General features: G+C 41.3%; 1 protein-coding gene across 1 annotated transcript; it reads left to right on the forward strand.

The window, feature by feature from the left end:
- Positions 1-8,249: 8,249 nt before the first annotated feature.
- Positions 8,250-10,394, forward strand: LOC146499076 (uncharacterized). The gene is made up of 4 exons (XM_085138349.1): positions 8,250-8,761; positions 8,900-9,151; positions 9,726-9,815; positions 9,988-10,394. The coding sequence occupies exons 1-4, from the start codon at positions 8,632-8,634 to the stop codon at positions 10,245-10,247; spliced, it is 732 nt and encodes a 243-aa protein (XP_084994475.1). The 5' UTR covers positions 8,250-8,631; the 3' UTR covers positions 10,248-10,394.
- The last annotated feature ends 2,738 nt before the right edge of the window (positions 10,395-13,132 follow it).

Below are 13,132 nucleotides of genomic sequence, written 5' to 3' on the forward strand. Positions count from 1 at the left end.
GCGTGTGAATTACAAAAATCAGATGACGATGATGATAAGGGTGATGATTGTGATGTATACTAGCACCTATCCTGACCTCTCCTTCCTGCTACCCCAAGGCAGGCTGTGCTGTTAATCTCTGAACTCAGCAACAAAGAGGATGAAAATATGAGCCGATGAATCATCTCTGCAGCCCGGTGATGCCCTTTGTTCGCACAAATAACAATTGCAGGTTTCACTCATTATGAAAGGACTAATTATTTCCACATGCTAATGATATTGAGAGACTTTAAACAAGCACTCCAGTCACTCCATTATTGTTCATAATCTATTATGTCAGGGTTACAGGCAGATTTTTTTTTCAAGAGGGGGACCGACCAGCACCAATTTAAACACAGTCAGTATAGCAAGTGATACCTCTGTGACCTCTATTGTGTCTCCTGGTCCTTAATTTATCTCCCTGTCTTACACACACATGCACACACACAAAAGCATTGCATATTAAATTCACAGCCATCCATTAGGCCATAGGCGGCCCATGCTCTATAAATCAAAACTAAAGGGCCGGCTAATTGACTCACACACAAAGGAACAGGATCGCTAGATTGGGAGATATACGAAGGGGGAGAAGGGATGAAGACGAAGGGATGAGGAGGAAAGGGTTAATAGAAAAGGAAATGTATGGGGGGGGGGGGGAGACAGGGACAGAAATGAAGAGGAGTGGAGCAGCAAAATGCAGGAGTGTATTGCTGCCTTTGACCTGGGTGCCTCCTTTGTTCTATGACTGATGGTGTTCGCCAATGACACACATTGCTTATGAGCCCCCGTGGCCACAGAGTTGATCTCAGCACCTATAGGGCCATGGTGCAGCAGGGGTAATTCTCAAAGGGCCCTTAGCAGCACTGCTAATTAGTTAAAAGGGGTCATTTTTATGCAGTCTCTTTATCTTCAACTCTCATGCTCTCTCTGCCTCCCTCTATATTTCTCTCAGCTATCACTCCATTTCCCTCATACCCCTCTTGCACTTTGTCACTGCCACTGTAATTGTATCTGGTCTAATAACTAGTGTGATTTGGTTCTAACATGCTGGTCGTTAGCTCTTGATTTGAGTTTAGAAACTTTAACTAATCTGTTGAATATAGGAACCAGAGTGACATTATTCTTTCTACAAGTAAGAACTCTATAATTAATGAATGGAGATTGAAAAGGCCCAGTGAGTTACAGGTCACCAGGGTCTGATGACTAATCCAGGACTTGAGCTGGGCAGAATTATAATTATATCTGACTATAGTTGGAGAAATCTACTGTCCAAAAGATCATATTTCTCTGTAAAATTTTGAAATGTTAGTGATTTGTGATGTTTAACAAAATTATCAATGGTGGTGTTCTATAGACATTTAGGCCTAATATGTACAGTGCATACAGAAAGTATTCACAGCGCTTCATTTATTTCACATTTTATCATATTACAGCCTTTTTCCAAAAATGTCCAATATCATTTTTCACCACAAAATTCTGCACACAATATGCTATGAAGATAAAGTAGAGAACATTTTTGTGTATTTATTAAAAATAAAAAACAAAGTGTACATAAGTATTCACAACCTTTGTTCAATACTTCCACATGCTCTGTAGCATCTGACCTGGTGCTCTTATAGTGTACCTTTAATAAAATGTATTAAAGGTACACAACAGGGTTATTGACTGCACTTCTATATTGCAATCAAGTTACACAGTAACATATTTTCACAACTTTTCAAATCCTCCATTTTTGTTCACTTTGCTACATTTTCTACCCTTTTTACCATCTCTATATAAAGAAAAGTAAACAACTTTTTCAGAAGTTTTTCTATTTTTCTTTTCTAAAAGCATAGTTGAGCGTTTCAGATCCAGCTGCCCTCACATGACATCTAGAAGTTTGTCACTAGGCTTGACAAAAACCTTAGCACAGCATATAAAGATTTATTGTTCCACATTTCCTCAATTTTATCTAAATATTAAACTAGTCCAGCCTTGAATCTTTAGTCAGAACTGTAGCCTGTATAAGAAGGCTGGACTGCTGTCATGTCGGTTTTTTTGAAACAAGAAGTAACTTTTATTTAAATATGGTTACTTTAGGTTTAGTGCTTAGTTATCAGCTAACACAAACAAGCTCCACTTAAAACTGTATGAATGAACATTGCTAATTAGTGAAAATGAAGCATCTTGGTAATTTTCAAAAAAATATTACCAGATTAAGTATTTCAAGTTTTGATTTCAGGTAACTAATTGAATCATAAATGTTATGCTTTCATTTGTAAATCATTTGTATAAAGACAGTGTCAGACAGTGTGTCAGCCCCAGATTTGCTTTGTGGTCTCTTTATGCCACTCAACAAGTGATGATGATAAGAGATGAAGAGATAGCCTTTATTTGTCAGTTGCAGTTGCCCACAACCGAGATGACAGACCTTGCCAACCGTACATACAATACACAAACATCACATTGGGGAGGCTAGGTAGCAAGGGGGAGAAAAAACATCGAAATGTGTAACACAAAAGGATAATACAGAAAAATTCCTCTGCACAGAAGCACATAAATGTCCACAGCACAACATTATGGAGCATGTGACAAGCAACTGGGGTGGGTAGGGGGTGAGGAGTAATCCTAAGCAAACACAGCAGCCATCCTGCCCTGCAGCTATTTTTCCAGCGCTGGGCCCAAACCCGCCGTGTTCTCCAGGAGGGAACAAGCATTGAAGGCATTTGGGAAGTGAAACAATGCTAATCAGATAAGTTTGAGAGAGATACAGATCTTCTTATTGAGGCTACAAGATGCTTCAAAGAAGAAAACAAAAACAGATGACCACGTGGCACAGATGAAGCAAACACAGATAAACAGCATGCCAGATGTTTTAGAGATCTTTTGTATCCGTTTGCATTGTGCCTGCACCGCGCAGGTCATTCTGCTGCCCTCTGTGAAGGTCACAGCTGCACACTCGTCTCTACTCAGTGCACACGTCCTGGGCCAATCGATGCATGAAGCCATTTCTGGGATGTTGAGCATGTAGCTCGTTGACTAATGACATAGCTCTATCACGCATGAGAGTAGCAAAAGGAGTTGCCATAGCAACAGAGTCTGTTTATCTAAACCCGCAAGATTAATAGCTTGAAAATGAGTCTTCTCTATAGGGGAATATTTTAAGAGTTGGTGGCATAGGGACAATCGTGGCTCAAGAGTTGGCAGTTTGTCTTGTAATCGGAAGGTTGCCGGTTCGAGCCCCGGCTCGGTCAGTCTCGCTTGTTGTGTCCTTGGGCAAGACACTTCACCTACTGGTGATGGCCAGAGGGGCTGATGGTGCGATATGGCAGCCTTGCTTCTTTCAGCCTTCCCCAGGGCAGCTGTGTCTACAACTGTAGCTTGCCTCCACCAGTGTGTTAATGTGAGAGTGAATGAATAGTGGAACTGGTCTCGAAAAGCGCTATATAAATGCAATCCATTATTATTATAGGTAAGAAGGTCCCAAGATGGCATTATCCTGACATTTTAACCAAAGGGGCCACAACATGCTACACTTGTAGGACAAGTCAAACACTGGGAGCTAAAGATTTTATAAAGGGAAAGGTGCCGTCGAACAGTTTCGTAGTTCTACTGTTAAAGGAGGGAACAGGCTCAGGAATTCTAAAATTCTTTAGCCTTGTTGATGTCTCATGAGCCTCAATAAAAATGGGACTAACTCTTTGTTTTGCTCTATTTCGTCAGATGCATATTGTATCAGACCTCATTATCCTCCGGTCAGTTTCTGACGATAACTCACTAACCTCACACCCGTCTGTGGGTCTCTCCATGTGAACTGTAGTTTGTGCTTATTTTCTGTTTCTGGGATGTTCTTCCTTTCCTTTCTCCTTTTTTCTTACTAAGATGTACCAATACACACAGTGTCTCTGCTTCCTTCCCTCTTCTGTCATTTCCCACCTTTTGAAGGAGATTGATGGAGATATGGGAGGCTGTCATGCAGTAAATAGCATGGACATCGGCACCCCGCCATAAAATTGTAATAAAGCCCTCTTCGTCTCCTCTTAACACCTTCCCTTTACTATAAGCTTCCAGTGTTCCTCTCCTTTTCCTCGCACACTGCCTCCTCACCTAAAAGTACAGACCATGGAGGGCAGCATCACCAAGCCTCCCTACCCTCCCTCAATCTCATGCATCAGCCAATCTGTTATCCCAAGCAAAAGATTTTCCACCAAATCACTCTTTTTTCCTCCTCCTCTACCTCATTTAATCTGCCTTCTTTGAACTCCTTCCTCTCCATTGCTTTGTCTTGTCTCCTGAATGCATTATTTCCCTGCATCATTTCATCAGGCATACAAACTGTTTCTTGGCAGCACCATGGACAATGAGTCCCCGTGGCTCGTGAAAGGTTAATGCTTTGTGGTGTGTGAATGTAAACTGTTTGGCTATTTTAAAGAGCTGTGAAAATGAATAACTCAACCATAGAATTTGATCTGCTGCTTTCCCTCTCTTCGTCCTCCAACTCTCATCTGCAGCACCCGTCACTTCCTTCAGTCATTCTAATTTTCCTTCATCTCTCGATCTTTGGTGCCCTTATTTTCTTTCTCCACACACACATTTTCTCATTCAATTTGGCATTCGCTGTGACTTTGTCCCATATAAGGGTTGGATTTCATGAAAACTGCCGCTCTATACTTTCATCAACATCCCTTTTACATCAAGGGACAACAATTTGAAATCACTTTGGTTGGTCTAAGCAGAGCAGAATGACTCGTATGTCCTTGCATGGATGTGATTAGTCTCAGCTTCAATATGCCTTGCTGCATGAAACAGTGACCTCTCAATTCTTTGAACAACAAATGCTGGCGTCTAGGGCTGAGGCATGTTTTGATTTTCCATCACATATGGAGGCAACTTAAACGACAAACCTGGTCATTCAACTTGTCCTCTCAAAATGCTGGACATTTTCAGATGCTGTGTTTTTTGTGAAGACAACAGTTGTGATTTCCAAAGTTAAACATCAGCTAAGAAAGAAAGAAAGAAAGAAAGAAAGAAAGAAAGAAAGAAAGAAAGAAAGACTACTTCTCTATACATGTCAAGATTAATAGAAAATTTGCCCCTTGTTAGATAAACATGTCTAATGTTATATTCAGTGAAATCACAAGAGTCGATGTGTTCTTTTTTATTTTATCATATAGATAGTAACTCTAATCCTACCCGTACTCTACCCACAGGCTTTTTCAGAAAAAAAATATGAATTATTTTTTAGCTTTGTCAGTTGAAATAACCTGCTTTATTTAACTCCCTGGTGTGTGTCTTCAAAAAAAGAAAAAAAAAGAAGTCAAAAGACTAGTTTATCCTGCCTGGTATGAGGGGCTAATGGGAGAACACCTGGTGGTCAGGTTTTAGGCCATGGACTGCAGTCAGTCGCAGCCCAAAGAGGTGACATGGACTCAGGAAGGAACCACCACCCACAAAAAGACCCGTAGGCGTCGGGTTGGGCTCACCTTAATGCAGCATAGAAAAAAGTGCTTATATGAATGACTGAATGACGCAAGTTGTATAAAAATGCTTTGAGTGGTGATTAACCATTTACAATATTAAGCGCCTTGAGGTGACTGCTGTTATATAAATGGTAAATGGTAAATGGACTGGTTCTTATATAGCGCTTTTCTACTCTGTTCGAGCACTCAAAGCGCTTTATACAGCTAATTCATTCACCCAATCACACATGCACTTCTAAGCTTAAGTGCTAAGTATCTAACATTCACACTCCGATGGATGCATCGGAGAGCAACATGGGGTTAGTATCTTGCCCAAGGATATTTGGGCAGCCTGGGATTGAACCACCGACCTTCTGGTTAGTGGCTGATCCGCTCTGCCACCTGAGCTACAGCTCAGGGCTCAGGTGAACTGAACTGAATTGAATGAATTTCCACTATTGGATTGCAACAAGAGTGACAATCACCAGTCTTTCACTGATTAGGTGTTTTGGTGATAGTGGTGGACAGCACTATCATCAACATGTTAGTCAAAATTTCCCATAGGTAACTTGAAATGTCATAATTGGAAGTCCATAGCATATGATTTCCACCAGTTACCTCTTTGTTAAACCTTTCAGTCGGTGATAAAGACAAATTTTATCAGGACGGAAACGTTCCATTACAGAGGAAAGATACAGTAACACCCCCAACCCTCACTAATGGGACCCATGATAAACCACAAATACAATAACAGAATTTGGTCATTGTAGGGGTCAAGGGGTCAAGCCTCCCCCTTTTCACTCTTCGCATATCACCCATCTTTGAAAGGGATAGAAAAGCAGAGTTATTCATAAAGGCAGAGTCTCATTTGTCCAAGCAGCAGCAAAGGTCAGGAAGGAGTAATGAAGTAAAAAGTTCAAGGAGAGAGACAACAAGCAGCAGAAGATAGGCTGCCTGAAAGATGTACTATGAGAGAAGTTAGGAAAGGAGCTTGTTACCAGCAATAGACAGATGTGTGTCAGAGAGGGCTGGGCCTGAGACATTTCATGGGTAAATGACAGGAGAAGGCAAAGAAAAGAAGAACAAAGAGGAGGACAAAGAGAAGGTGTGCGAGCACAGATGGAGATAATGAATCCATCAAGGTCGGCTCATGTGATATGACGTATCAGAAAGAAATTGCCTCCTATGTCCTTCACTCATCTGTCCATCCCTCAATCTGTGATGGCACTGCAATGTTTTAATACCACACTTTTGGCACTTGAATACATATATCGGGTCTGATGAGAGCTATTCATTAAGAGGAGGGGGGCTTTTCATATGGGGTGCCACTACCTTGCAATCACCTCCACGGCATTCCCATTACCTCCAGTCTAATTGATGTTAGATTTATTAAAGTTAATGAGCCAACTGGCCATCTGTTGAGCAGCTGAGGCAGCACGAGGGACGATTGGCAATGTGAGGGCAGAAGACAGACGATGGAAAAGCTACAAGGGCAGATCTGGTTCGCATGGGGAAGGAGAGAAAACTGAGTGGAGACAGACAAAGAGCTTCACTGCCAACTCCTCCCTCCTCCCCTTCCTCTCCTGTCCTGTAATCAAAGACAAGCTCTCACATCAGTCTCTGTTTTTTCCATACTCCCATATGTCTTGCATCCGTTTTATGGGATTCATATTTAAACTATATGGCTCTCTATATATCCAGTACATATACATACATATATATATATATATACATACATATATATATATATATATACATACATATATATATACATACATACATATACATATACATACATATATATACATACATATATATATATATACAAAACACCCAGCACGCCCCTGCGGGCGGTTAATCCTTCAAGCTCGGGTCCTCTACCAGAAGCCTGGGAGCTTGAGGGTCCTGTGCAGTATCTTAGCTGTTCCCAGGACTGCGCTCTTCTGGACAGAGATCTCCGATGTTATTCCCGGGATCTGCTGGAGCCACTCGCCTAGCTTGGGAGTCACCGCACCTAGTGCTCCGATTACCACGGGGACCACCGTTACCCTCCACATCCTCTCGAGCTCTTCTCTGAGCCCTTGGTATGTATATGTATATATATATATATATATTTGATTAATGACCCTCAACTGACCCAATATGCTCTATGAATCTTAAATACATATACTTTGCAGACTTCTTTGAAATGGAGATAAAACTTTAATTTGTGATATCAGTGATGCTTGCTGGCCAGTATGTAGGAACTGCAAAAAGTAGGTATTTTGCAGCCCAGGGCACTGTGTTACATTGTGTTCACTGTGAATTAACAAATAGGTAACTGAAATAACTGAGACAACTTCTTTACACTAAAAGAATGGGGAACAATTGGGAGCCATTTTTGTTTTTTGTTTTTTATTTGTTTGTAGCTCTCTTCACGACAACACAGACGGAGGTCGGTTCTTTGAAATGGCCGTTTATTACTTCGGCTTTCTCTCCTCCTTAGCTTCACCATTGCCAGTATGCCAATACGCCGATACGCTGTGAGAACTGGTTACGAGTGAACAGTACAATCCAATTAGCAAAGTTACAGTACACATATTAAGTCCAAACACAAATAAAAAAATTTCTCAAATGACAAATACCTCGTTGACTGCTTGTCCTGAAAATAAGTCCTTAAGTCCTTGTGTTACTAAAAGGTTTTCTTTTAGTAAACCTTTCGCTTAACACGCTTCATGAGAGACATCTGCTCCCTCACAGTCCATGAAAAGTCTTGTGTACTCTCGTTAAGGGTATTGTCACGAGACACTAGCTCTTACGGTGTGTTCACACCGAACGCGATGGACGCGAATAGAGCGTCAGGTTTACATGTAAAGTCAATGGAAAAGCGCGATGACGCGCGATTGCGGGTCCCGCGAAAATTCGGAAGCAGATTTGCGTCGCGAAAACGCCAAAACGCGTGAAACGCGCGTCAGTGTAGCGCGTCTGGCGCGTTTGACTCGCGAATAAAACCACGCGCGTGAGTTTTTGTGTTGCATTTTGTGCATACGCGCGTTTCGCGTCTACCGCTCGAGTTGGAAAAATCTGAACTCCAGCGTCAAATCGCGCCGCGACAACCAATCAGGAGCCTGGTGACGTGGCTCTGACCTAGGTCAAAGGGGCAGATCCAGCCAAAGCCCTTCATTCTTCATTCAGTATGGAGGAAAAGCTAATCAGTGCCGTGGCTAATCACCCGGAGCTATACGATGCTAGCTACTACTTTTACCGAGACAGGAATAAAAAGGACCTAGCTTGGAGACACATAAGTGAGGAGATCGGGCAACCTGGTAAGTTCATTCCTTCTTTTTAATTTTCAGACTAACCCGATGAACCCGCGCAAAAGCTAGCAAGCCTGCCTACTGTCCCGCTATTTTCCCACTGATGTACAAATACCTTTCCGCTAACAAGATAATGCGTTTATTCAGAGGACATCTGCAGGAGAAAGTGGAAGAGCCTCAGGGACACTTATAATAAGGAGAAGAAGGCAGAGAAGGAGAAGAGGAGTGGGTCTGCAGCAGGATCGGGGAGAAGATGGAAGTTCTTCGCGGTCATGGGGTTTCTGGACCCCTTCCTCACCCCGCGGGAGACTAGCGGTAATATGGTGCGGACCGTGGAGAACTTCTCCCCCGAGGACCAGGGACAGCCCGAAGAGGCAGCAGGGGAGTGTCAGTCAGAAGGTATGTTTACATTGAGTTAATGTAGGCAGTTAATTTATGCGTGTTGTCATACAGGAACATATTTTGTTTATTAATAAACAGTATACAGTAGTCCCGCTGTTCATCCGTCACTGCCTCGCCTTTTCGCTGATTTTTTTTATTGCACCGTACAGCTTTCAACAATGCGCATTGCATTCTGCAGCCCAAATGACAAATCTCCTCCATGTCGTGTCTCCTGCGCTTGCCAAACTTATCATGTTTGGTTTTGATAACCATCACGTCCAATAGAAAAAAACAGCACAAAAACACTCATAACTATGAGCCTCATTCGGAAATACACACCTGCACCGGGAGCAAAAAAGGCGCACAAAAGTGGCGCCGCAGACGGAGAAAAAGCACGGCATAATACTTTTACGTTTTAAAATCGACAAAGGTTTTCACTTTGAGAATCAACTTGTGAGAACTGTGACTACTGTTCATGTGCTGCAATAAATGAGAGACCACTGTATATAATAATAATAATAAGTATATAATAATATAATATTCTCTATGACTATTGTCTTCAACCTGTTAACATCTAATATTGTCTTGATAGAGTCAAGTAATCATGCAGCAGAGTCCTCAGCTGTCTCTTCTCCTGGCTCCCCAGTCCCTGGTCCCTCAGCTCCTGCTGCTGCACCCACAGGTATGAACATCAAGCACTGACAGCTTTTTACTTGCTTGAATTCCCTTGTGATCACCTTTACTAAATATCTACAACCAATCTGTTTATATCATGTTTTTTTTTCAATTTTGAAAATGAAAATCTAGTAGCAGCCTTCTCATTACTTTGTGTTGTTTTGTGCTGTGTTTTACAGGCCCACAGAGGAGGACAGCTCGAAGGCGGGCGAGGGACGGGTCCCAGGACGGTCCATCGGCGGTGGAGCTGGCCATCCTGGAGTCCCTAAAGAGGCCACGCCCGTCTCCAACTGAACATTTCCTCCTCGGCCTTGTTCCTGCTCTGGAGAGCATGCCGCCTCAGACACGAGAATTCGTGAAATTTCAAATTTATAAATTAGTTTTTGAAAACAGCACAGCTGTGTTAAATTTGGAAACATTGGACCCTAATGATCAGTAGTTTTCTGATGAGGCAGCAGCTCTCCAGGGCAGAAACAATGTTCTTATTTTTCTCCTCCTTCTCCCTGAGGCTCTTCCACTCCAAGCTGGGTCCTTTTTATTCCTGTCTCTCTGTAAATAGTTACATTTCATATATTTATGATAAATGTTTTTGTTAATGAATTTATATTTTTTCAAATAAACATTTATAATGACAAAATGTCTCTGTTCTACTACACAGCAAATATTGGCACCCGACTTGACACAAGTAGAATTTATTTCATATTATACTAATGACAAAACATACTAATACAGTGGGATGCAAAAGTTTGGGCAACATTGTGAAAAGTAATTATTTTCTTGTACAAATCACTGGTTGTCACAATAAAAATAGTCAGTTAAATATATCATATAGGAGACACACACAGTGATATTTGAGAAGTGAAATGCAGTTTACAGAAAGTGTGCAATAAGTGTTTAAATCAAGCAGGTGCATAAATTGGCGACACAAAAAAAGAGAAATGAAATAAATATTTAGTGTATATCAATGTGTGTGTCTCCTATATGATATATTTAACTGACATTTTTCATTGTAACAGCGATTCATACAGGAAAATAATGACTATTAATAAGGTTGCCCAAACTTTTGCACCACACTGTATATAGGAACATAGTGAAGACAAGTTACTTAAGAGAGTAAAAAGAGGTTAGTTTATTTTGGAGTAGAGCTCCATTTATTAAGAAAAAATTAAAAGGACAGGAACACTCTTTAGAGGTTTGTGGGTGGCTCTTAAAAGAGCCGTTGTGGGGAAGTCACTCGGACTTCAAACAGGCTACTCCTTTGGTTGCCAAGACACAGCTCCCTCCGCTGAGAAGTGAGCCATGAATTTCTCCCTCACCAGGACAGCCTCTCTGGAGGAGTTGTTTGCTGGCAAGGAACCTGGACAAAATTGTTTAAAATGAGTATTATGTGTACTGCAGTTACAAAATACATTATTGAAATTCCAAAATTACAAATTGCAAAACATAAATCTTACATAAAACCTTTTGTAATTATAAGGATAATTACATGATATATATTAGATATAATCTAAAACAGTCTGCGGGGATTATATACAAATATTCAACTATCCCAGAATTAAACCAGGTCTAAATAAAAAGGAGTGAGTATCACTACAAAGGTTAACTCAGTGGTCCTAATGCTACAGTTTGATATCAGCAAACACCGAGCGCATACATTGATATGACACCACAGCCATGCTATCATTCAAACACTGATAACAGCATAAATCGAATTAAATCGGGACTTGATGAGACCTTCTGAGTATCACTAGAAATATTATAAACAGTCGTCTCCGTACCACAGTTTGCTTTCAGTAAAAACCGAGAGCATTCACTGTTAGCATAGCACATCCATGTTAGCAGTGTATAAATGGATAGTTTAGCATATATTAGCACAGGTATCAATAAAGGACTACCATATTAAATACTTTTACTAACCTCAGGCAGATGGACAGGCGCTCTGCAGGTGGGATTGAGCGCCTGTAGTTGGTGTCTAGGCGGGCGATTCTGGGACCGACGCGGGAAAGCAGGTCCTCAAACTGGCCGAGTGAAAGACGGTGATATCGCTGAAATCGGCCGTCATCCAGGCGCAGCTCCTGGAGCAAATGGTGAAACTCACCAAACTGCTCACGCCTCTGGAGGACCTGATGGACCCAGGTACGGCGAGGGCGTCTTTTACGCCGCTGCTCTGCTCTCCACAGTACATAGAGAACGGAGACTCTCTCTTCAAGCGCTAACTCGACAGCTGCCATCTTGCAAAGATACCGGTCTGGCACAACTTCCTCCCACATCCCTCCCACATTTCCGGTTCACGCGCGTCAAAATATCATATTTTGAAGCGCGATGGATTTTTCTTGGACACGCGTTGAGACGCGAATGTGCACGCGTCAAAGTAGGGGCGTTTGGGGCGTTTTTGTTCGCGTCCATCGCGTTCGGTGTGAACACACCGTTACACTTTACACATGTACATTTCAAATAAAGACATTTTAACACAAACTATATATATTCATGAAATTGTTTAAGTAATTATAAACCAATCATGCACATCATGAACTCTACACAGAACATTTTTAACAGCATTTACAGGTTGATGAATGAACACCACCATTATTTTGGAAAATACATTTCAAAACCAAACAGATTTTCTGAGATTTATTGAAAGAAACCTTTGCACCAGGATCAATAGCTTAACAGTCTTTGCACCAGCATTGATACCGAAAGAAAAAAATAACAGCTCATTTATACTTATTGGTGAATAAAATCTTTGTCTATTCACACTGTGGGGAGATTTCTTCCCACTGCCACAGTCACCCGTCTGATAGCAAAGACACACAAAGTGCGCCATGACCTTGAACACAGCTTACAATTAGTTGACTTCTATGTTAGCACACACACTCTTTTCATACAAGGGAATAACTTTTTAGAAGAAAGTCATAGAGGTTGAAAGATGAAACACAAATATTCCACTAGTACATTACACTGCTGATGATTTTCCTTTGTTAGCCTGCTGCAGCATTATGTGTGTCTTTGTGTTGCAGCCATAGTGTTTCCAGATTCAGCTAGCTAACAAGCCTTCCTCCACGCTTGTTTTAGAGATCATGAATTAAAAACTAAACAGGGGAGAGTCCAGAAACATATGGGTGACATTAGAGTGGCTACCTCTATTTTTTTTTCCCATTCTCTGGTTTTCCCTGTAATTTGTCACCATTTCTGCTTCAGTTCTCACTATGTCACAATCAGGTTTTTACTGCAAAGTTATCTCAAATCTTTTCACAAAAACAATGTTTTTGTTTAACTTTTAGTCAAAATCATTTTTAACATTTTAATTGTGGTATTTCATGGATC

Source organism: Neolamprologus multifasciatus, chromosome 17 (genome assembly GCF_963576455.1).
Source record: "Neolamprologus multifasciatus chromosome 17, fNeoMul1.2, whole genome shotgun sequence".
In the NCBI taxonomy this organism is placed as follows: Eukaryota; Metazoa; Chordata; class Actinopteri; order Cichliformes; family Cichlidae; genus Neolamprologus; species Neolamprologus multifasciatus.

Excerpts from the sequence above, each read along its gene's own strand:
- LOC146499076 (XM_085138349.1), top strand. The coding sequence starts at position 8,632 with ATGGAGGAAAAGCTAATCAGTGCCGTGGCTAATCACCCGGAGCTATAC. Across the intron at positions 9,152-9,725 it reads AGGGGAGTGTCAGTCAGAAG|AGTCAAGTAATCATGCAGCA; the intron begins GTATGTTTACAT and ends TTGTCTTGATAG. Across the intron at positions 9,816-9,987 it reads TCCTGCTGCTGCACCCACAG|GCCCACAGAGGAGGACAGCT; the intron begins GTATGAACATCA and ends TGTGTTTTACAG.